Source organism: Pongo pygmaeus, chromosome 14, assembly GCF_028885625.2.
Source record: "Pongo pygmaeus isolate AG05252 chromosome 14, NHGRI_mPonPyg2-v2.0_pri, whole genome shotgun sequence".
Classification (NCBI taxonomy): Eukaryota; Metazoa; Chordata; class Mammalia; order Primates; family Hominidae; genus Pongo; species Pongo pygmaeus.
In genome coordinates this window covers 51,109,284-51,135,036 of record NC_072387.2, presented here as the reverse complement: position 1 = coordinate 51,135,036, position 25,753 = coordinate 51,109,284, and the positions used below count along the sequence as shown (strand labels likewise).

General features: G+C 41.5%; 1 protein-coding gene across 4 annotated transcripts in view; it reads right to left on the bottom strand.

Moving 5' to 3' along the window:
• TNFSF11 (TNF superfamily member 11) overlaps positions 1-25,753 on the bottom strand; it is a 203,374-nt gene that overhangs the window by 28,892 nt on the left and 148,729 nt on the right. Inside the window, exon 1 of one of the 4 annotated variants that reach the window (XM_054446645.2) lies at positions 4,453-4,880. The exons of 2 other annotated variants lie outside the window; for them this stretch is intronic. In XM_054446645.2, coding sequence (XP_054302620.1) covers positions 4,453-4,671 — 219 coding nt within the window. In that variant the 5' untranslated portion in view covers positions 4,672-4,880. Of the gene's footprint in view, positions 1-3,646; positions 3,663-4,452; positions 4,881-25,753 lie in introns of those variants that run through there. One more of the 4 variants, XM_054446649.2, reaches the window with a different exon arrangement.

The window sequence follows — 25,753 nt, the reverse complement described above, 5'->3', positions numbered from 1 at the left end:
CCAGGTGATTCTTATACACATTAAAGTTTGAGAAGTCATGCTTTAAAATATAGATTTTCTACTATTAAAACGATTCCAAAGTTCCCTGACACCAATTTTAAAATTGTTTCACAAGTAACATCAATTAGTACAAAGATACTGAAACAGTTAATAATGGTTACTGATTCGATGCAAATAAGTACAATGCAAAGATTTTGTCCCCTTTCTCTTAAAAAAATGCCCATACCCAGATTCCATCTCATTCCTACCCCACCCCTCACTGGCCAATTTCATCGACATCCCTAAAGGAAGGGTCCAATCATTGAACCTCTTCCCAAATACTTTGAATGTGCAGTTGAGAACCACTGTTTTGGAAGGCAGCATTAGAGCTAAAATATGTATAAAACCCCATCCACTGTTTTTTCCCAAAAGAAATCAAGAATGCATGGCATAATTGCTTTTAATATACTCATTTATTTTGTTTATTCAAGGATCACACATTAGAAATTTATTTTTAACCTACAACCACATGTCTTTCTCATTCCAATGCCCTTGCAGCTCTCCTTTCCTGAAAATGGAGACTAGGAGAAAAGGGAGGAGGAGAGGTTCAGGGTGCAAGGCCAGCCACACACACAGGCAAATGAGGGCCTCTAAGCTGAAGGAACTGCAGAGGGAGCCAGACTGATGCTGGACCCTCAGCAAATGCCCACGAACTGACTGAACGAATGTATCACCTACCCAACAACCTACCTACTAGCACACATTAGTCTGGTTGGAGGATTGCATGATTGAAAAATGATACTATTTTAGCCATTAATCTGATAATTTGCATATCACAATCAGAAATGGGCATATCTGTAGTGTTGCAAATCATTAGAAAAGACTTTTCAGTAAATTAGACATGCGAGGCACTGGGCTAGATGCTATGAATAAGGCGGTGTGCAAAGCAAGCAGTCCCTGTCTTCATGGAACTTACACTTCATTGAGGAACACAGAAATTCAACCAAAAGTCACAGTAAACTGAGTAACAAATGAATTCATTGTACTTAGACATGTCTGAAAACATTAAGTAAATCTTGAATATCTGACTTAAAATGGACTGTTAAAATGCATTTGTCAGATAATGTGCCTGTGAAATACACTGTCTCATTTTTTTTAACTTCCTTGAAACTTAATCATTTGTAGGGTTAAATGAGGCAGGATGCTTGACGTTTGTGCTACTTCGTTATCTGTGTTTTCAAACAGGCAGTGCACACCTCTACATCAGATTTTCAGTAGTGACTGCTGTCCTGGGTAACAAACAACCAGGGAGGTTGGTTTGTGCATATTGGGGGATCGAGGGAAGAAGTTAAAAGGGCAAAACATCTTGAGTTTTCTGAAAAGCTTATCTTTATAGCTAACCCCTAAGCTTTGAATACGGTTATACGGATGTTAAAGACACACACACACACACACACACACACACAGAGCAACTTTTTGAAAGGGTTTTTATTTTTTTTTCCTTTGTAAACCAAAGTATGAATACTATGTGGTAAATATATAGCAGAAGCCACACACTATTTTCTCTTTGGCAGAGTGGTGAGGGAAAAGCCAAGCTACACTGGATCTAGTAGATATGTATTTTTTACATCTAGGCACATGCAATCTGCAAACATTTAGGAGGCTGATTCAATTTTATCTATTCAAACATTTAAGAAAACAAAATTTTTCAATAGTCACCGTAATTTTTACACTATTCTGGGCATTCTTTTAAATGCATTTAAAAACTCATAACTGCTTTTCCTTGAGGACTTGTATACCTTCTTTTCTCCACCTTTAAACAAAAACAATAAAACTAATTCGTCATTTTTAACTGTAAACTACAAACATGTTACTAGATACTTTGTTCTCATTCAAATGCATTTAGAAACCTCAGATAGTTGATTCACAACTTTAGTGGGAATCAAAAAACCACTGATTTATTTGGTACCAAGTTCCAATCCAAAAGAGCCGATATAAGTGAAAATGTTAAATCAGCGGCAGGTCAAATGGAGACTATTCTCTTAGCTAAGACTTTGAAAGAAGGTCTCTAACACACACAAAAGGGGAAAGAATTACAGAGTGAACCCCCAGGCACGCATCAGCGCTTCAGCTATTACCAATGTATGGCAAATCTTTTTTCATCTGTAAGCAACCAGAAATTATTTTGAAACAAATTCCAGACACCAAAGCAGTTTTATTTGTAAATATTTCAGAATGTATCTCAAAATGATTAGGACTCCTTTGGGTAACAATTGTAGACACAATATCCAGTAAAATGCATCCCGATCTAGTGGTATATTCATATGAACACATTGCTCCTAATATTTTTTCTTTACTGAAGGAGATAGCCTTTTTAAAATGCAATACAAAATTGGGTTCAGAGCAATAGCTAAATTATTTTGCACAAGTCAAAGGAACCGAATTTTCATGGTATTTAAGAAAACCGTACCCAGAAGTCTGATGACATTAACTTCTCCAAAGGAATATTTTCTGGCTAGACTTACTAACTCAGATGTTTACTTTGAAAAGGGGTTCTGAGTGTTTCACTACTATCCATACAGCATCAAGACTGCTAAAGGATGATGGGAGATCACGGAAAGCTCTGACTCCTCGCCCACGGGGACCACCGAGAATTCCTAGGGGAAAGCTGAACAACTCTAACAAGAGCCCAGCAGGTCACTCTCCTACACAGCCATGCCACCGATTTCCACAGCTCCTGCCAAGCCAAGCTGTTCATGGTTCCTAGAACTCCTTCATTTCCTACTGCTCTTTCAACATTGGACACTCTCTTCACTATTATGGCAATGAAAATGCCATATCCTGAAGGTGTTAGAAAAGATAAACAGTGAAGAATTACTGCATCTTTGATCCCTTTTCTGATTGTTGCTCTTTTGTTTGACCAAGAATTTTAATGGTTTTATTAGGCCACTCTGTTATCTGGCTCCATGCCCATAGTAAGTGGACACTGTGTATTGAATAAATGATTCTTAACTCATTCCATCGCAGGTGATGGTGCCATGCAGAACGCTGGCACTCCATGCACAAGCACTAAATGGGGGGTTATTCACAAAATGCTGGTTGAGAAAATGGGTAAGCCATTCTTATTGCAACACACTCCAATGAAAGAAAGACGTTTAGTCACTTTCATATAGATTTGTTATCTGTGTTGCAAGCAAACCACTCAAAAGTTGTCTTTTTAGAAAAAACAAAACTCTCAATGGGTAGATTATATTTAATGCAGATTTTCTGAAGTGTGGCTCATTGCATTTCTACTTTAAGTAGGTAATCACACTAGTTTTAGAAAATGCAAACTAGCGGATAATGAATACTTAACAAAAAGCCTATGATTAAAAGTAATGGAGTTCGAGACATTGGCACATGTCAAAAAACCATACAATCCAAGCAATGCCATGTTTTGATGCATCCCGTTTGGTTTAGTAATCACCTTTGAATCTGAAAACGAATGTAGTCCAAACCCAACTTTCTTTTCCCATAAAAAAAAATGCACAGTCAGCCCCCCACTTCCTCTGAGAAAGAGTTCACAGCACCAGACAAGAATATTTGAATGAATCCAACCAACTGCACTGCAATTTCCAAGAAAACACAAGAGCATAAACCACCAGAAAGCATAATATTACAAATTTACCCCTTCCGTCCTACTATCTCTCTGTAGTTCCTAGCCGTCGTGCAAAAAAACTCCTCATCTTTTCGAAGGTTGGTTATTTGCTAGACTGTAGTAACACTGTGCCATCACACACACCTCGCTTCCTTCCTCCGCCCACATCCCTAGCAGGCACGTGGGGCTGTCCCTCTTCCTTCACCCCCACAGGACAGCGCCACAGCCGCAGAGCCCCCATCCCGAGCCCGCGCCTCTCTGGTCGCGCCGTGTCATTCTGCCCACCCACTGGGCGACCTGGGCACGAGCACCGCGACCTCCCGCTCCGCGCAGCCCTCCAGCACTGTGGCCCCAGCACACCTGCAGAGCAGCCAGGCGCCGGAACCGAAACCCGCCGGGTGGTGGGCGGGAAGGGAAAGGTAGATGCCCAAGTGAAGGCGCTCAACTTTTTTCCTACGTGAACAGAAGTTGATTCTTAACTTCAAGTGAGAAATGACAGGGAGAAAAAGTATGCAATCACTACCAGAAGAGGTGAGAGGCCAGTGCTGTTTCCCAGCGTAGGGACGGGGTAAGATTAAAACCCATCGTCCGGCCAGGGGAGTCCGCCCCCGGCGCACCGAGGAGCTGGGGTGCGTGCGCGGAGAGAGAGCAGGGTGCGCCCGACAGCCACGCGCCAGGTTGTCCCCAAACTCGACACTTCCTCTCTCAGAGTCACTTTCCCTTCCGGAATATGCAAGCTCTGGGGGGCCCAGCCCTGCGGCCAGACTCAGTTTCCAAGTGCGGGGGAAGGAGATGGGCGCTCCTCGCCGCGCGCCCCTGGGAAGGTGGCCACTCACCTGCGCTCTGAAATAGAGGAACAGGGCGACGCTGCAGACGACCTGGCCCAGCCCCAGCCCCAGGAGGGCCACGAACATGGAGCGGGAGGCGGCGGGGGGCTGGTGCGGCGCAGGCGGCGGCTGGGCGTGCAGGGGGCCCTCGTGCGGGGCTCCGGGGCCGCCGCCCATCTCCTCCGAGCCACGCAGGTACTTGGTGTAGTCTCTGCTGGCGCGGCGCATGGCGCTCGGCCCTCTGGCTCCGGCGCTCTCCTCCTTCTCCCGCTCCCTCCCCTTCTTGTCTGCGGCCAACTCCGGAGGCTGCGGCAGAGCCTCGACGTGGGGCGCCGACTTGGAGCCCGGCTTTGGCTCCTGGGGCGCGCGGGCGAGCGGGCAGGGCGCCCGGCAGCCCCAACTCTTATAAACCGCTTGGAGAGCCCTGGCCTCGGGAGCCAATCAGCCCCAGGCAAGGCTGCCTCTTCCACTCCCACCTCTGGCTCCCCTTCCTTCCTTTCGCCCTCCCTCTCTCTCAGTCTCTGTCACTGAAGGGCTTCCTTCATGGGGGCCCTCCGAGGAGGAGGCTGGGGGCGACTCCAGTGGTTCCAGACTCCCCTTGCCATTCTCAGCTGTCTTTCTGGAGGTCCAAGAGATGGACTAAGGAAGACGCAGAGGAGACCTTTGCTAAAGGATAAGGATTGCACCTCAGACATTCCTCCTGCATCCATTCCAGTTTGGTAGAGAAGGGACTTCACATCCTGGAGTCTCGGTTTCCTCCTTAGGATTTAGAAAGTTGAATTTGATGATCTCTGAAGACCCTTCCTGTCCAACCTCTCCCCCCAAAGTGCTTCCAAATATAGTTTCTCAAAGTATTTTGGAAGACTTCAAAAATTTCAGAATCCCCTTCCCAAATCCCTATTTCTGCATCTTGAAGGTGACATTGAGTGAGGCAGGTCTTGAATGTGGCAGTAGAGAGCCTATAGACACCAACTCTGACTTTATAAAGATGAAAACGGTGCAGAGAAAAGGGTAAAGGGGCGTGTAGCCAGAAGCAAGCATCCGAGGAGGGCTCACCCAACCGTCAGGAAAGAGATGTAACACGAAGCTGATGATACAGTTAAATGTTAGTTTCATTGCTAAAGAAACCTTGCTAGGGCTTTTTAAAAACCTCTATTCAGAACTGTGGCCCTTAGTGAGAAAACAAAAATATTAATATTGCTCACAAATTCTGATACTTCTTCAGAAGGAAGTTGCTGACCAATTTAAACACCCATGAAACTTAGGATGTTTCCACTTTTTTATTAATACAGTCAGCCCACAGTATCCATGGGTTCCACATCTGTGGATGCAATGAACCAAGGATCAAAAATATTTGAAAAAAAAAAAAGGATGGCTGTGTCTGGACTAAACATCTGTAGACTTTTTTTCTTGTGATCATTTCCTAAATGATACACAACTAGTTACATAGCATTTACATTGTATTAAGTATTATAAATAATCTAGAGATAATTTCAAGTACACAGGAGGATGTGTGTAGGTTAAATGCAAATACTGTGCCATGATATGTCAAGAAACTTGAACATCCATGGATTTTGGTATTTGCAGGGAGGGGTTTTGTGGTGTCCTGGAACCAGTCTTCCATGGATATCAAGGGACTACTGTGCCTTTTTATTTTGCATCCTCTTTCTGCCTAATTCGCTAATGAGTACTTCTCTAGGCAAGATTTGTGACAAATGACAGGTCTCTGAGTTATTAAAGCATGTGTTCTAAATTGAACACTTAGACCTCCGTAAATGTTGAGGAAGAGTGATCAGGTTGGATTTTTTTTAAAGGCACCCATACAAAGAAAATGATCTGTTCAAATTCAAAAATGCCTTTAGCATTTATATGTGTATCAATATATAGGTTGGTGGAGAAGGGACAAAAAGTTTTCAAACTCAAACATAGAAACAATTGACGTTAATTCTACTCCTTGTAGTCTTTGGCCTCTTCCTACTTTTTGTTCGTTAACTTTGGGAAGTAGGTTTATTGTCTCCTCCTCCCCCTCCTCCTCCTTCTCTTCTTCCTCATTCTCTCCCTGCTCCTTGACTCAGGAAATAATTCCATATTTCTTCTTTCTTATGAATATTTATTGGGATCAAAGATTTTTAAAATGTGTTATAACAACTAAACCCACAATGATTTTACTATAGTGTCTTCCATTCTTTTTAATGGGTTTTTATACAACAATGTTTTATACATGTTTTTAATTCCTTGACATCTTGATCCTCAGGCTACAAGAAAGTCCCTCAAATCCCTGAATTATGTTCAGGTATACTTGACCCAGGAGCTTCATATATGGGACCGTATGTTACATTCCTACAGAGTTCTTCATATGACATTTCTACTAGTACTCCAAAAATGTCATCCCACTATATTCTAGCTTCCATAGGCTGTATTAGATACTCCACTGTCACTCTACCTGCTGCTGTTTCACAGGTAATGTATCTTTCTTGCCTATGTATTTACTTATTCCTTTGTCAACATTCACTCCCCAATTAATAGATAAACTCCATATGTTCAACGACTCCTGCTGTATTATTCACCTCTGTAACATTCACCATTTCCTAAAAATGTTGCCTGCTATAGTAGGTGCATGGTAAATACTTGCTGAATAAAATCTGAGCAAAGGAATCTTCAAAGCATCTGCCAGTCTCCCAGTCTAAGCCATGCTATATCTCATCAGAATGAATCACACTTGCCCCCTGAAGAATTCTGTGCATACTGATAAGGATTTTCTTCTAAAAGCAAAAGTATATGTCATTTCCATACCTGCAATTCTTCTAAGTGTTGTTGGTGTAAAGTCGAAACCCTGAAGATTAAAAACCTTCAATAGGCCGGGCGCAGTGGTTCACTTCTACAATCCCAGCACTTTGGGTGGCCGAGGCGTGAGGATCATTGGAGCCCAGGAGATGGAGAATAGCCTGGGGAACATAGGGAGACCCTATCTTTACAAAAAATGAACAAATTAGCCAGGCATTTTGGTGCACATCTCTGGTCCCAGTTACTCAGAAGGCTGAGATAGGTGGATTGTTTGAGCCCAGGAGGTCGAAGCTGCAGTAAGCCACAATCATGCCACTGCACTCCAGCCTGGGAGACAGAGCAAGATTCTGTCTCAAAAATTAAAAAAAAGATAAAAATAAAAAATAAAACTCTCCAATAGTCCTTCACAAGCTGGCTCGAGACTCCTTTTCTACATCAGCTTCAAATGCTACCTAACTGGAGTGCTCATCTCTGCAACTTCTACACCTGGAGGACTCTCCCACTTGTCTTTCCTTTCTCAGCTCAAATGTCACTTCTCCAGAAGTCTTTCTCAGCTCTCCTCACCCAGGTGGCTCCTTCTGTTTTATGCTCCCATGGCATCCTTAAATTCTCCTGTCATGTCACTCATGCATTTCTTCATTTACTCTACAGATATATTAGTGAGAACCCACTATATGCCAGCACTGGGCTAGAAACATGGTGATCAAGATAGAACATGGGGCTTACACCCTAGTGGGAAAAAAAAAAGATTCAACAAATCATCACACAAATCACTAACAAAACTGTGATTAGTACTTTGAAGGCAAAGTGCAAGTACAATGAGAATCTTATAATAATACTAGGGTCTAGACCTATGTGGGGAGTCAGAGAAAGCTCTTAGTACAATGCAAATATGGGGAGTCAGAGAAAACTCAGTACAATGCAAATGTGGGGAGTCAGAGAAAGCTCTTAAGCAAAGATAATGATTTAAACTACTACTAGATAATGATTTAAACTACTCCCAGAGTAAAAACCACCCAGAGAGAAAGTGGCCAGGAGCCATCCTAAGCTGAGAGTGATTGTATTATTATAACGATTTGTTTAACATGTCTTCCCAATTGCATGTCTTATTTATCTGCCTTATTTATCATAAATTCATTAATATATTTATTTTAACAATATATCAGCTAATCAATTAATTCATTATCAAAATTATAAAATAGTTGAGTGAAAGCCTTGTAAGCTAATAGGTATTAAGTGATGCCAAGACTCCAGAACATAATTGAAGATTCAAAGTTTATGTCAATACTCCACTATAAATAACACAATGTTTAGATCAACATTTCTCAAACTATGTTTCCTAGTACCTTAGTGTATTAACATAGAATTATTTTGGACTTATGTGAAAATTGATTGGTTCATGTTATTGAAAAATAGGGCTAAGTCTAGCTTCAGGAATGGTTGGATACAAGTCTGAATTAAATACCTTTCCTTCAAGCCAGGGAATTAAGTTAACCCCATGTGAACCTCATGTCATGGGCTGAGAGGAGGGAGAGATATTTGTCAAAGGAAAATTAAAGTGCAGATATGAGAAGGATAAGGAATTGCTGCACTGCTGGGAAGGTACAAATACTATAGCTGTTCATGTTCAGTCATTTGCTAGATCAGCAATTTTCAAACTTTTTACATTCTTCAAAATTATTGAGAACACCAAAGAGGTTTTATTTGTGTGAGTTATATTTATAAATATTTGGTGTATTCAAAATCCATCCAAGCGGAAAATTTTACCATATTAGCATGTTAACATAATGTTAATATAATTTTATAAATAATTCATAATACTTTTATAAAATTATTTTATTTAAAAAAACAGATTTTCAAAAAAAAGTAGGGAGAAAAGTGCCACTGTTTTACATTTTTTCACATCTCTACTATTGGCCTGATAGAGTCACATTCAGTCCTGCACTCTGTTACAATATTGCATGTGATGCAGCCTTTAGAAAACTTCACTATATGAATGAAAATGAAAAAGGAAGTCATTCGTTATTATTATGACAGACGTTTCACTTTGCTGAACTCTGGAGAGGATCCATCTTATAGAGGTCACCTAAATTCCTTGGTTCCTTCTTCTCCAAACCCCATCACTCCAGTCTCTGACCTCTGAATCTGTCCTCACAGCTTCTCTCTGACTCTAACTCTACTATCTCTCTTTTTTTCTTTTCTTTTCTTTTTCTTTTCTTTTTTTTTTTTTTTTTGAGACGGAGTCTTGCTCTGTAGCGCAGGCTGGAGTGCAGTGGCGCAATCTCGGCTCACTGCAAGCTCCTCCTCCTGGGTTCATGCCATTCTCCTGCCTCAGCCTCCCAAGTAGCTGGGACTACAAGTGACCGCCACCACGCCCGGCTAATTTTTTGTATTTTTAGTAGAGATGGGGTTTCACCGTGTTAGCCAGGATGGTCTCGATCTCCCAACCTCAAGATCCACCCTCCTCGGCCTCACAAAGTGCTGGGATTACAGGCGTGAGCCACCGTGCCCAGCTAATATCTCCCTCTTATGATAAGAACCCTTGTGATTACATTGGGCCCACCCAGACTATCCAGGATCATCTCTGCATCTCCAGATCCTTAACTTGATTACATATGCAAAGTCCGTTTTGCCATGTGAGGTAACATAGTCACAGAGTCTGGGGCTTAGGATATGGATTCCTTGGTGGCGGAGGGCATTAATCAACCTACTGCGGTGTGGGAAAGCCATCCCACTTTTGCTGGCCCCTGGGTTCCTTACCATCCCTTCTTAGTTTGCTTAACCCTGACCACAACTCTTCAAATTAAAGTCTTTTCAGTGAAATCCCTTGGATTTGCCACCTATTTCCTTCCAGGACCCTGTATAATATACTTGCTAAATCTGAAGCCAGTTGCAACTGATTTATAAGTGTGGGTATTATAAAATATATATGCAGCCCCTCATGTTAATAACAACTTTTAAAATGTGTATGATCATAAGTAATAAGTCTGTGAAAATATCTCACCCTGGAAATGGGGTCAGCCTGAGCAACTTTATGAAACTGGTGGGCTTTGTCTTCTGTACTAACCACCTCTCCTTTGATCACTCTTCTTCTTTTTCTGTCTGTTCCCGCCTCTTCTGATCTCAGGTCCAGGCTCATATGCTGCTCACTGAAAGCCTAATGAAACCTCTCACCTAGGACTGGCCTCCCTAATAATCTAATCCAGCTTACCCATAACCCTTTACAAGCAACTTGGTCTTATTACATTCCCTTCAGCTGACAAATTAAATAATAAGTGATAACAAATTAACATTGACTGTGTCAATGGACAATTGAATTAAAATTTTATGTTGGCAGTCTTCTGGAAATATACTGCCTTACCCCTCTTAAATTAAATCACACAATTTATAAATTTAGAAAGGCGAGTTTTATTTCTTAACAATGGAATTACAACCTGCAGGCAGGAAGGGCAGCCTGCCACTGGAAAAAACCTAAAGCAAGCCCTTCAACAGTGGGAAGAGTAACACAAGAATTTAAGCTGAAGGGGTTGGCAAAGCATACATATTCAACAGGACATAGGAAGAGCTATGGATATTCATGAAAGGGTGTGAGCATGCACGATAGGCAAACATGCATGTTACGTGCGTCCCACACTTCCGTTGGGATGGAGAGTTAATATTTAAATGTATACAATTAGTGAAGAAGAGACACGAAGGCACTCAAATATGCATCCTCTGTAAAACCAGCCAGAACTAGTCCATGGTTGGTGGTCTCTTATCAGGAGGAAGTTACAGAAATCAGTCTCTTGTCCAATCAAAGCTGTCACTGTGGCTTGTGTAACAGGTGAGGGCTCAGTTATTCAGTGTCTGATGGCTGGGGAGCTGCAACTGCTTCAACATCACTTATCTCAAAACTAGTGTTGTTTAGCTGTGGGAGAAAGAGGGAGAAGAAACCCTGTGGGAATTAGAACATAGTTTATTTGTTAAGTGTAAAGTGTGGGACTTAACCCTTACCTGGCATGGCCATAGCTCTTGTTTACAATTTGGTATCTTCTTGCCACAAACAGTCTATTTTGTCAGTCTTAAGATCTCTGTTTTAACATTAATGCTGTCAGCTGTTGTGTCTAAACAGCAAAAAGAAGGGGATATAATGAGGCATCTGACATACCATCCCATCATGGTCGGGAACTCAGGTGGGTTTTTTTTATTATTATTATTTTAAGGTTTCTCTGAGGTCCTCTTGGCCAAACAGGGCCTATTTGGTTGGTTTGGTTTAGCTCTCACCCCCAAAGGAGTGCATTTCTAATGGCAAATTATCAGACATTACGGAAAACTGGATGGGAGGTGGAAGAGGAAAAACATCTTGGTCATGTATGAAGGAAGTAAACCTGTCCATAACTGTTTATCTCTTCTGTGCACAATGCTAGAAATATTTAGAGTAATTTTATCTCTTACTTTCTAGAAAGCAACTCTGTTTGACAGGTTTTTAATTCATTAATATTATCTCAGACTTATTCCTAAAATAAAATTAATCTAAAGTATTAGAGCTTTTAAATAAACTTTTGGGAAATACAAAAATTAATTAGAGAGATTGTAGCTGTTTCTGAAAACATAATTAAATAATATCAAAGGGTCTTATTGTATTCATTTCCTAAATGTTTCCTGAATCTGTCTCCAGCTTTCCTCAGAAAATAATTTTTCATTGTTTCTTCTTTGAAACTCTTATTTTTGCCATATTAGGTCTTCTATAATACATTGTTTAACTTGCAGTTTCATTTTATTAATTAATTAATTTATTTATTTAGAGACAGAGTCCTTCTCTGTCACCAAGGCTAGAGTGCAGTGGTGCAATCTCGGCTCGCTGCAACCTCTGCCTCCCTGGTTCAAGCAATTCCCCTGCCTCAGCCACCTGAGTAGCTGGGATTACAGGCATGTACCACCATGCCCGGCTAATTTTTGTATTTTTACTATAGATGGAGTTTTGCTATGTTGCCCAGGCTGGTCTTGAACTCCTTACCTCAAGTATCTGCTTACCTCAGCCTCCCAAAGAGCTGAGATTCCAGGCATGAGCTGCCGCACCTGGCCTTTACTTATGTTTCATCCTGAATATGTTCCTTCATTTGATCTAGATCTATTTTCAATATTTCAGCAGTTTCTGTTCTATTATTCAGGTGATCTATTGGATTTTAAAGTCCAAAATTAAATTTTATTTCAAGAAATCCTTTTTTCCCTTCAATTGATCTTTCACAATAGCTTCTTGTACCTCCTCAATAATTCTCCTTACAATCATTTATAAATTCACCTCCGTTTCTTTACCAAACCTTCTCTGTAAACAAGCTGCTGAGTTTATTTGATTCAAGTCCCTCTTTCAAGCTCCTGAGACCCTTTGGATGATACCTGACCCTTCTTTTCCTACCAATGTCCATTGGTGTCGGTCCCCATTGCTTCTGGATATGTCAGATTATTAGAAGGGTCTTAGGCAATGGTAGACATCCATGAAGTGAGGGGTAAGGAAGATGCTTCCTCACCAGGATGGCAGCATAAGAAAGACTGGGGATCTCTCAGGGCTGGAAATTTCAAGTAGATTCCATATGTCTGTCAGGATGCATGGGATCACCTGGCCAAGTGATTATAGTCTCCCAATAAGCTATGGGATGGAGTCTGTTTTCAGACTTCCCCAAATCTACTAATACTTAGGTCTGCTCATTGCTGTAAATAATTTTGTCCAGAAGTTGGCCCGTGCTCTTCTATTCCTATACTGTCCCCTTAGGCCCTAAAGCTTCAGGTAGACTTCCCATCCCCACATACTCTCTGTGTTATTGAGATGGGAGTGGGAGGGTGTCAAGGAATAAGCCTATGCTGCCGTATTCCCAGAGTGCTTGTTCCCTCCTTCTTGTCTGTAAATGAGTCTCTTATCATTTCCTGCCTAAGTACTAAAATGGCTTCCCTTTCATCCTCCTTCCAGCAGTCTCCCCTCACTTAAACCCATCTTCCAGATTGATCCATTTATCACGAACAACTGGATGTATAACGTCCCCTCTTGAAACCACTCAGCAGCCTACCAACACTTAAGATAAAGTCCAGGCTCTTTACAAACTCTTCCTTAATTTTTTCCCATCTCTGTCTTTAGCCCCAACATCCATCACTGCCTTTCACTTAAAGTTCTAGTTTTAGAACATAAGAATAACCTGTAATTTTCTTGTACATCATACTATTTATTTCAAACCTCTATTTCTTTGTTCATGCTGATAATTTAGTCATTCGACAAACATATACTGCATACCAACCATGAGTCTTGTACTATGGTAGGCATAAGAGATGTAGTGCTGAATAAAATAGATAATTGTGCCCACAAAGCTTACACTCTAAGGCAAATGTTGTAGTAGCATTGAAAGAATAGAACCTAATAGATGCAAAGAGAAAATAAAGCATATTATTTCCTCCCTGCAATGAGAGTTTAAAACAATTCAGTGAACTGCTTTATTTATTACATGGAAGATCTCAGTAGACCATGGCATTACCATAACCATAACAACTAGACAAAGCCACCAGATAAACTAAAGAAAAAATATGTATATATATTTTAAAAGTTATCAATGAGCTAATAATGAAAAAAAAATCTAAAGGAATGGAATTCCGCATGAACATTCTTTTCCAGATAAGAAAGATTAACAGTCCCTTTCCTCCCTTGGAACATTTGTCAAGCATAAACACAGATAGGTATAGTGTTGAGTTTGCTGTAAGCAGAGATATTTTACTGGAGCTGATGTAACAGATTAAAATCTACAAATGCCCAACTATTTTCTCCAATTACTAGTCTTCTTCCCCCACAAATTTTGTTGAGTACTGGGCAAAGTGGCTGGGAAACTGGGCTGGGAGGGTAGAGAGAGATCTTCTAGTGTATGAGAGAAACTTGTCAGAGAAAGAGAACAAAATAAGAACACAAAAATATATATCCTTCAAGATATTTGAAACAAGAGTTGCACTGAAACTACTTAAAGCTGCAATCCAGCTCAGTTTCTGATTGAAGTCCTCACCTTAGCTGCAAAATAATATCTACATTAGTTCTTTTATATACAATGCTTGGTATACAATTTTCAAAATCACATGACGTGACAAGAAGCTGAAATGCAAGGTTCATAATGAAGAGGGAAAAAATATCCAATTAAAAGCAGACCAACAGATGACTCAAATATTGGAAATAGTAGACAATAATTTTTTTTTTTTTTTTTTGAAACGGAGTTTCATTCTTGTTGCCCAGGCTGAAGTGCAATGGTGTGATCTCGGCTCACCGCAACCTTCACCTTCTGGGTTCAAGCAATTCTCCTGCCTCAGCCTACCAAGTAGGTGGGATTGCAGGCCTGTGCCACCATGCCTGGCTAATTTTGTATTTTTAGTAGAGATGAGGTTTCTCCGGATTGGTCAGGGTGGTCTCGAACTCCTGACCTCAGGTGGTCCACCTGCCTTGGCCTCCCAAAGTGCTGGGATTACAGGTGTGAGCCACCGTGCCCAGCCTACAATAATTTTTAAATAATTCTTTTACATATAGTAAAGAAAACAGAGGCAAAGGTAAACAAAGTGGATGAAGAGATAGAGAATTGCAACAAAGAAATGGAATGTTTTTAAAAATAAGCATGTGGATATTCTAGAACAAAAAAATAAAATATCTAAAATTAAGAATTAACTAGATTAACTTAATAACAGACTGGATAACAAAAAAAATTAGTGAATTCAAAGCCAATTCAATAGAAAACTTCTAAAATAGAGGAACAATAATTAGAAAATTAAACAGAAGAGAACATGAGAAATACATGGGACATTATCAAAAGGTCTAATATATGTGTAATTGGAGTTCCAGAAGGACAGGAAAAAAATGCAACAGAAGGAACATAGAAGTATATTATGGTGAGAACTTTCCAAACTGATTAAAGACATTAACTCATTGACTCAAAATGTCAGAAAATCACAAAGTGGGTATGTACAAAGAAATCTACACCTAGCCACACCATAATCAAACTGCTGAAACCCAAAGACAAAGAAAAAAACCTTAAAACCACCAAGTAGTCCATATTTTTTCTCTCTGGCTGGAAATCTCAGGTAGGTTTCATAATTTCTTTGTTCCTTTTTTTTTTTTGAGACAGAGTTTTTGCTCTGTTGCCCAGGCTGGAGTGCAATGGTGCAATCTTGGCTCACTGCAACCTCCGCCTCCTGGGTTCAAGTGATTCTCCTGCTTCAGTCTCCCGAGTAGCTGGGATGACAGGTGTCCGCCACCACACCCAGCTAATTTTTGTATTTTTGGTAGAGACAAGGTTTTACCATGTTGGCAAGGCTGGTCTTGAACTCTTGACCTCAAGTAATCCACCTGCCTTGGCCTCCTAAAGCGCTGGGATTACAGGTGTGAGCCACCCCGTCCAGCCTAATTTTTTTGTTCTTACTTAAATGATAAAAAGTCTACTGGTCACTTTTAGTCCTGAGAACACACTCATTTCAAAAATTAAAAGAAGAGGTCCAAGTTAATAACAAGCTTTGATTCAATTTCAAGTTAAATCTTCTTCCCTCCCTCAATTCAGAACTTTCAGTCTGGAAACTTTACCATGGGAAGGGAGCCTGCTGTGGGTGGGATGGAACTGGAGGGGACTTATTTGACTAGGAAAGTTATAACCTGGGTTGGTGCTCTCTGAGCTTGGTAAAATGTTCAGAGTGAACTCTTTCATTCATGGTACTCTTTCGTGTTTTCTTAAAGATTTTCCCACTGGAAACATCTGACTGAAACTCCCTCTCCCTCGCTGACTGTTTACAATTCTCCCCTCAATTTCTGCAGCTAATAGCACCTCTCATTCTTTTCTTCTGGCTACAGCCTGCCTCTGGCTGGAAACCTTCTTGGATGGAGTCCCTTTAAAAATGATCCTCAGACTGTCCCCTTCCTGGTTGCCCACGTCACATCCCTGGTACACATTCTGCCTTGTTGTCAGTGAAAACACAGTTTGTTTTCACTGCGTGCAGCTTGGTCTTAGCTCTGCCACCAGAGAGGCAGCTTCGGTCACACCATTTGCTTTCAGTCTTCTTAGGTGTGAGACAAATCCCAGGCTCTTTGTTACTTGAAACTTCACAACAAATATCAACCTCTCCAACTGCTTATCTCAAAGCTCCTCTCACAGATTCTCTAAACAAACTATGGCTTCATTACTTCAACCTCAATTATGTATATCCTTAACTTGGTTTCCAGATTCCTTCTCTACAAGTATCTTTCTTTGAAATATGGGAGTTTTTGCCACCTAGGATTTAGTTTCCACTTTAACATGCTGATACACAAGCAAACACAGTCACCATAAAATGTAATTAGTAAAATGTGTCCTGGGAGCACATAAGAGTTCTTAACGTAGACTTGGGAGTCCAGAAAAGACTTTTTGGAGGAAGCCATATTTAAGATGAGGCTTGTGGGATGAGTCAGTTATCCAAGCAAAGTGGGAAGACACACATATAACAGCCAAGAAGCAAAACAGGATGTATTCAAGGAACTGAAAGAAGTTTAGTGTAGTTTGATCAGAGTGGAAGGAAGAATAGTGAAAAATGAGACTAGAAAACGAGCATGGATTGAGTCACAAAGCTTTTGTCACTCACAATAAAAATTTGAATTTTATTCAGGAGCAATGGAGAGTCATTGAAAGTTTTTTTTTCTCAGGAAAATGACATGTCTGTTGTGTAATTTAGAATGTGCTTTGACTGCAATGTGGAGAATAGGTTTGAGGGAGGGTGGTAGAAAGAGATGGGCAGAGCAAGTCTGGACTCAGAGAGCCAGTCACTAGACCACGGGCCACATCCAGGCCAGGACCGAGCATGGTGGTGGCTGAAGGGGTGGAGAGAAGCAATGGGTCTCAGAGGCACTTAGGAGTGGAGTCTGTTGGGTTTGGTGACTGACTGGCCATGACATGGTGAGGAAGAGGAAGGAGTCAAAGATGCCACACAGGTTTCTCTCTTTGGCAACTGAATTGGTGCCACTCGCTGAAATGAAACGCTCTGGAGGAAGAGCAGGTTGGCCAAGCTCCACTTCACACTCATAGGTCTGAGATGCTGGTGAAGCCTTTCCTGCTTCTGTTTGTTTCATTGACAACCTTCTTCAACCTTCAAACCTCAGCCCAGAGGATATCGCCTTCTTGCTGTTCCCAAATTCCCAGAATTTTCTAAGAGCCCTTCCTCTCTTGCTCCTCATTCACCTTTATTTTTTATTTGTTTTATTTTACTTTTTTGAGACATTGCCCAGGCTGGAATGCAGTGGTGCAATCTTGGCTCACTTCAACATCCACCTCCCAGGCTCAAGCAATTCTTGTGCCTCAGCCTCCCGAGTAGCTGACACTACAGGTGTATGCCACCATGCCCGGCTAATTTTTGTATTTTTAGTAGAGACAGAGTTTCAGCATGTTGGCCAGGCTGGTCTTGAACTCCTGGCCTCAAGCAATCTGCCCAACTTGGCCTCCCAAATTGCTGGAATTGTAGATGTGAGCCACCGAGTCCAGCCTGTCATTCACCTTATCCTATCACTTTCCTCATTACAGTGACTTTAACTATATGAGTGTCTTCTCTTGTAGATTATAAAAGTCTTGAAGATACAGAATCTGTATTATTCATCATTTGTACTCTCATCACCTAGCAAAATTCCTGCATGTAGTAGGCTCTTTATTAGTGTTGTTTAATACAGTGGATCCTCCTGAATCCAAAAATATCGAAGCAGTAATACAGATGCAAACATGTATACGGTAAGATGTTTCTGAACAAACACATATCAGACATACCCCCTGGGGCAGACATCATCACTACAACAATACACATGTATCACATGCAAACAAGGTATTGCCAGCCTTCCAGGAAAGGTAGAAGAAAAAGAGTAAAAACTAAGATATCCAGATGGAGCTCTGTTAAGGACTGAATGCCTGAACCAGTGTCATATTGTGTCCGGAATTGGTGGGTTCTTGGTCTCACTGACTTCAAGAATGAAGCCGCGGGCCCTCACAGTGAGTGTTATAGCTCTTAAGGCGGTGCGTCTGGAGTTGTTCGTTCCTCCTGGTGGGTTCGTGGTCTCACTGACTTCAGGAGTGAAGCTGCAGACCTTCACGATGAGTGTTATAGCTCATAAAAGCAGTGTGGACCCAAAGAGTCAGCAGTAGCAAGATTTATTGCAAAGAGCTAAAGAACAAAGCTTTTACAGTGTGGAAGGAGATGCCAGCAGGTTGCCACTGCTGGCTAGGGCAGCCTGCTTTTACTCTCTTATCTGGCCCCACTCACATCCTGCTGATTGGTCCATTTTACAGAGAGCCGATTGGTCCATTTTACAGAGAACTGATTGGTCCGTTTTGACAGGGTGCTGATTGGTGTGTTTACAATCCCTGAGCTGGACACAAAAGTTCTTCACCTCCCCACTAGATTAGCTAGATACAGAGTGTGGACACAAAGGTTCTCCAACTCCCCACCAGATTAGCTAGATACAGAGTGTGGACACAAAGGTTCTCCAAGTCCCCACCAGGGTAGCTAGATACAGAGTGTTGATTGGTGCATTCACAAACCCTGAGCTAGACACAGGGTGCTGATTGGTGTGTTTACAAACCTTGAGCTAGATAGAGTGCCAATTGGTGTATTTACAATCCCTTAGCTAGACATAAAGGTTCTCCAAGTCCCCACCAGACTGAGGAGCCCAGCTGGCTTCACTCAGTGGATCCCGCCTGCCAGCCCTGCGCCATGCGCCCGCACTCCTCAGCCCTTGGGTGGTCGATGGACCTGGGCGCCATGGAATAGGGGGCAGCGCTCCTCAGGGAGGCTCGGGCGGCACAGGAGCCCACGGAGGTGGGGGGAGAATCAGGCATGGCGGGCTGCAGGTCCCGAGCCGTGCCCCAAGGGAAGGCAGCTAAGGTCGGAGGAGAAATTGAGCACAGCAGCTGCTGGCCCAGGTGCTAAGCCCATCACTGCCCAGGCCGGCTGGGCCAACCGGCGGCTCCAAGTGCGGGTCCGCCGAGCCCACACCCACGCGGAACTCGCGCTGGCCCGCAAGCACCGCGTGCAGCCCCGGTTCCCGCCCGTGCCTCTCCCTCCACACCTCCCGGCAAGCGGAGGGAGCTGGCTCCTGCCTTGGCCAGCCCAGAAAGGGGCTCCCACAGTACAGCACGGGCTGAAAGGCTCCTCAAGCGCGGCCAGAGTGGGTGCCAAGGCCAGGGAGGCGCCGAGAGCGAGGGCTGCTAGGGCTGCCAGGGCTGCCAGCATGCTGTCACCTCTCAATATCAGCTCTATCTGACTGGGGATCTTATGTATCTCTCTGTCATAACAAGCTCCCTCTCATGAAACTGTACACAGGTTTTACCAAAGTTACCCCGTGTAAAATAAAAGGATAGAAATAATGATTGTCTTACACATGAATATATTCATGCTCCATTACAGAATGAAACTTTAGAAATCTATCCTAAAACAAAGTGGCTAAAAAGAGGGACTCTGAGCCCACACGTCCTGTGATTCATTCCAGGATCTGCCACTTACTGGCTGGGTGATATTTCTGTGCCTTAGTTTCATCATTTGAAAGACAAAACACTCAATGGGAGTGGTTACAGGGTCCCACTGCTGGTACACCTAAGTGGTGCAATGGTCTGATTCAGTGCTTATGGGGTTGTTTTAAGTATAATATGAGTCAATCTATACCAAATCCTTAGAACAGTGCTTAATATATGCATGTTGTTGTTCTCACCATTCTTCTTTTTATTATTATAATTTTGTTGTTGTTGTTACAATGACTACCACACAGCATCATTATTCAGCCAGTCAGATTTCCATCATCAGTCAGCCCTGTAAGTAGGAGGAAAGGCACCAAGGAAAAGCGCTGTCTCAAAGTCCATGCACTTTCCTTGGTGGCAGCATAATGAATCTTGAGTAATCGTTCTGGCTCTTATCTTTGAAAATAAATCGAGTGTATATGAAAAGAGAGAAAAATCGAAGCACTGGCTGGACATCCCCTATAGTAAAGGACAGCCACTGGCAGTTAGAAATGATAGGTGAAAGCTGGGGAGGAGCCAGAAGAATCCCACAGGAAACAAGGAACACGCAATAGGACAGCTGCAGGCTCGCCCAGCAGGTGCCCCTTAGCAGTGCAGTGGTCCCATTCAGGCCTATGGTGCCGACCATGGCAAGACCTTGAGGAAAAGTCGGAGTACATCAGCATACCCTCTTTACTCAAGTAGAGGCATTCCATGAAAATATGGTCGGGAGTGGTAGCTCACGCCTGTAATCCCAGCACTTTGAGAGGCCGAGGTAGGTGGATCACTTTAGGTCAGGAGTTCGAGACCAGCCTTGCTAACATGGGGAAACCCTGTCTCTACTAAAAATACAAAAAGTAGGCAGGTGTGGTGGTGTGTGCCTGTAATCCCAGCTACTCAGGAGGCTGAGGCAGGAGAATCACTTGAACCCAGGAGGCAGAGGTTGCAGTGAGCCGAGATGTGCCCTTGCACTCCAGCCTGGGTGACAGAGCGAGACACTGTCTCAAAAAAAAAAAAAAAAAAAGAAAAGAAAATATGTAAGTATTTCTACTGTGATTGGTTATAATTCTCTCAAGATGTGTGTTATAAAAGGTAAGATTAATTTTTTATCTAGAACATTTACTTATTTTTCAATTGTAAAATTTTTTTGAGAAAAAAATTATTGAGAAATACGTAAGATCATTGTTCATAGTAAGTCATCTGTTAGCATGTTAATATGCCTAAACTCTTTATTATTATTATTATTAACATACTTAAGGACATCGCCGGACAAGTGGACAGACTGCATAACCTCATTTTATTTTGGACATTTACACTTAAATTTGACATTTACCCTTTCTATACACAATTTTTATGGAAATTGTATGACTCATCTCTAAAGGCATTTATAAGAATATAAAATTTCTTAATATTTTTGAAGAAAAATTAGCATTTCTAAGAGCCATGTACTGAATTATACTAACCATCTTGGACTACAAAAAGTTCAGATAAAATCTACTGCCTTTAAAGGTAAATGTCTATTATTGGAATTTTCAAGCCCAACATGGACAGAGGCTTGGTGGAGAAGTTGTAGAGTGGATTAATCATTTGGTGGGTCATTAATCTCAGTAATCTTTAAGTTTATTTCCAGTCCTGACAAATAAACGAGCAGTCTTAACTGGCCCTTCCTGGTGTCATAAACTGCAGTTTGCAAAATGTTTTGAAACAAAAAATATTCTATATGAGTCCATATTTATTGTTCATTATCTGTATCCACTAGAACATTCTGCAATGATGAGAATGTTCTCTATCTGTACTGTCCAATATGGCAGCCATTAGCCATGTGTGGCTATGGACACCTGAGATGTGGCTGCCACAATGGAGAGCACAAATCTATATCCACTTCTTAGAATCTCTTATTTACATTTGCTTATTAGCATTTTGCATTTAAAACATTATATTTCAGATAAGTGCCTGGCACAGAGTAGCTCTTAGTGAATATTATACAATTTTAATTCCTTGAATCTTTGGATTCAAAGTCAAACATTTAATTCACTCAATCTTATAGGCTGCTTTTAAATATAGTAGCAGTTTCTTATTTCATTCTCATTGTGTCAGAAGTCCAAGGATAATAAAAGTTCGAGAACTTCATGAACCAGCTCAGCACATGAACTCGGAGATTAGTCAACAACTTAAACAAACAAGGCTGGCCAGCTGGTCTCTGCTCTATTTTACCACAGTCTGGGGCAGGAAAAAGCCATTTAGGAAAGGACTTGAGAGTGTTTCCCTCTCCTCATCACCCATCCCCCTCCCCCCAATCCATCAGTTTAACCTGCACAACTTTTGGCTGATGATAAAGGAGATGGCATTGGCTCTAGGGACCCCACCAGTCACACCAAAACTGTGCCCCATGAAACCTGGGGCTTGTAGGGCCCCATCCCAGTGAGACACAGCATGGCTCCCTGTGTCCCAGATCTTCCTATTAATCTGGCTGGGCCTCCTCACCATAGACCTGCAGCCACAGATGACTACAACTGCATGGCTTCTCACTTTTCTGTTGTTTAATGTCCAAGGAGGGCAGTTTGGCAACACCAAGAAGAGTTTAGACAAATAAACATGATCAGGACACACCATAATGAATGGGCTCCACCACACAGCCAGACTTCCCAGCTTCATGGTTTCAGACTGTTTGGATGCACCATAGAACTTTGCTTTTTCTGCAATTGCTCCATTTAGAAGGACAGCAGGTCCAACTAGGCTGGCATTGAGTACATGGTTCATTCAGTACTTGCTGTAAAAGTGAAGTCTTGCATGCAATGTTTGCTGGCTGAGTTTTACCACTGCTGTCCTACTGGTGAAAAGGATTGATGACCTCAGACCTATAGGCACTAAAGATTAGGAGATCCTATGTCAGAGTTTACCATAGTCTGAAATAAATGGACTTTGTCAATGGGCTGAATTTTGCACCTCTTCCCCCTAGCCCCCACAAAAAAACCTCCTATGTTGAAGTCCTAGCCCTCAGTATCCCAGAATGTGACCATATTTGGAGTCAGGGTCATTATAGAGGTATTTAAGTTAAAATGAGGTAGTTAGGTTGGGATCTAATCTGATGACTGTCCTGATACAAAGAGAAAATCTTAATACAGCCACATACAGAAGGAAGACAATATGAAGACACAGGGATATGACAGCCATTCACAAGTCAAGAGGAGCCCCTGGAACAGATCATTCCCCCCATGGCTTTAGGAATAAGTCAACTCTGCAAACACCTTGACTTTTGACTTGTGGTCTCCAAGACTGTGAGAACATAAGTTTCTGCTGTTTAAGCCACCCTGTCCCTGGTACTTTGTTATAGCAGCCCTAGCAAACAAATACAGACTTTTTCTCATTCCATCTCTGTAAAGCCACAGACTTAGTAAGGATACGACTTCTTTGCTTCGGATCCTCTTTTACTGTCTTGAATAAAGAGCCAGGAGGAACACAGGGAACTTCTCTGACCTAGGTTGGAGCTATTTTTCCTTCCTGGACTCTTTTGTCCTAAATGTAACCAATAAGTTGTATCAATTTACTTGATACCCCTCTTCCTTTTCTTTCTCCTCTCCCATTTCCCAGAATGAATTAGCCTTCCCAGGAAACAGCTCCAGGATCCAGTCTTTCCCCAGGGAAGCCAGGGAAGCTCTGAAGGATTCCCCAAGTCCAAGTCAATTCTTTCAAGGTTGGCCCTAGGAAAACCCAGGCTGCCATGAATAGTAACTCTTATCAGATTCTTCTTGTCCCAGTAGTATTTTGTCAGGATCTCTGGGAACAAAGTACCTGCTCCATAAAATATTTTCTTCTGTGTACTGCCCCCAAATAATCAAATTTATTGATGAAATGAAAGGTATATTGCCTTTCATTTTACTTGAAAGATGAGATGTCTTTATTGCCCATCACAAGTAGTTGATTCCTTTTACCATTCAGGATGGCCATATTATAGCCATTCTATTAGACAGTTAGCCATATTTGGAGAACCCCAAGGGCTACCGAAGACCACAGGGGACTCTTCTGCCCTGTTCTGATGCCTACCCTGGTCTGGATCTATATCCCTGAGAAAATTGGACCTCACGGGTCAAGAGCAAGGGTCAGAGCCAAGCACAAGGCAAGAAAGCTTAGGCTGCTTCTGGTTTTGTTAACTAAAACTATCATTTACTTCATCAGCATGACTCATACACCAGTACAATACAACATATAGGAAACAGTGGGAGAAGTAAATCAACCCCACCACTTAGGGTTCCACCATCTGCAATGGGGGTTATACTGAAAGGGGACCTGAATGGAGGAAGGTGATAACAAGGAGGGAACTTATTAAGGAAGGTGAAAAATAGGAAACTTAGTAAGAGAGGGCATTATTATAAATACCCTGGGACAGGTGTTTGAGCCTTCTCACTGGCAAAGCATTTGTCAAAAAAAAAAAGAAAAGAAAAACATGGCCCAGCAAGACAGTGTCCCATTTCTGGCCGCAGCACTAAACCGTCCTTCCTGTGTCACCATCATTCAACAGGTGTTTAGAACACAAGAGGTGTCCTGTGGTCCAGGGTTGCCCAGCCCTCACATTCATTAGCCTTTCAGGGAGAGAAATTGGCTTTCTTTCCCCATAACTCTCAAGGAGGAAGCAGCCACATATTTTGCCTGAGGAGCTCATTTCAAGTACAGTATTAAATACTTTTTGATTTTCTATCAATAATTTTTTCTTTATAGTTAACCAAACTCCATCATGCTATAATCTTAAATGTTTTTATAATTTTAATTTAATATAATGTTATATTTAATGTAAGTTTAATTTAATATAAAATTTTACTTTAATATGAAATCAATGTGTATCTATGAAAAAATATAAAAATATTAAGAAGAAAGTAATAGTTATTCATAATCACATACTGGTGAAAATCAATGTTAATAATTGAGTATATGATATCTGTATATATGTATATAAATGTATGCACGTGTGTTTTGCTTTTATTTGAAGTTATAAGTATTTCTCAATAAGTTATCGCTTATAAGTATTTCTCAATAAGTTATCTCAATATCATCAATAAAAACGTTTTATCATCAATAAATAGACTCTTCATAAGTAAAAGTTTGACTCTGTTTTTGGTTGTCATGTTTCTTTTAACACCCACAGTTATTTGGTGGCACTAAGAATAAATCACTAAACTTTTTATTCTAAATCCCAAATTATGAGAATGGTAGATGGCCTCATCCTATCTCTAAAACCCACCCAATCCCCGATGCTCCTGGGGGTTAGAGTCAAAAATAGAAAGAATTAGGGTTCCAGAGATTGGCAAGAATTAAACATATCACTTTTTTTTTTTTGACTTAGAAATTCAGTGGTTTGTCCTTTAGGGACAGAAAACATCCATGGTATCGAAAGAGCCACAACAAAATGTCCTACTTCCCACTTTAATAGCTGCACCCCATAATTTTCTCAGCCATTGCCCATTGTTGGACATTAAACTTGTTTCCCACTTTTGGCTCGCATATGTAACAATGCGATGAATTTTACTGGGTGTGGATCTTTCACTGATATCCATATGTTATCCTTAGGCTATATTCCTAGAAGAATTACTAGATGAAAAGGTAAAATTGTAAGCCTCTTGATTCCTATGTTAAGCTATAATTTATAGTCTTGCAGCCAACACAATCTTCAAAAGAATGTAACCTTTTATCATCTTAAAGTGGGCCATTCAACTTCCTCCTCACCAGATCCAGTAACTTCAGTTTCTTTAAACTTTTAACTTCTCTCCAAGGAGAGATGGGATTCCAGGATCTCAAGGAATTACAATCAATCCTGGATGGAGAAGCCTGCATACGACAAGACTCCACAAATAGGATGGAAGAGCGTTTGGAGTCCATTTTCCCAGGAAATCTGCTTGGACATGCTGTTCTCAAATGTATATTCTTCCCAGCTCTTGAAGGGGCACTATCCCTGCTTCCACCATAGAAAAGGGAAAAGAGATGCAATGACCATATTGATAAAACCCCAAGCCAGCATGATTGTTCTGGCAAACACAAATGTAGAT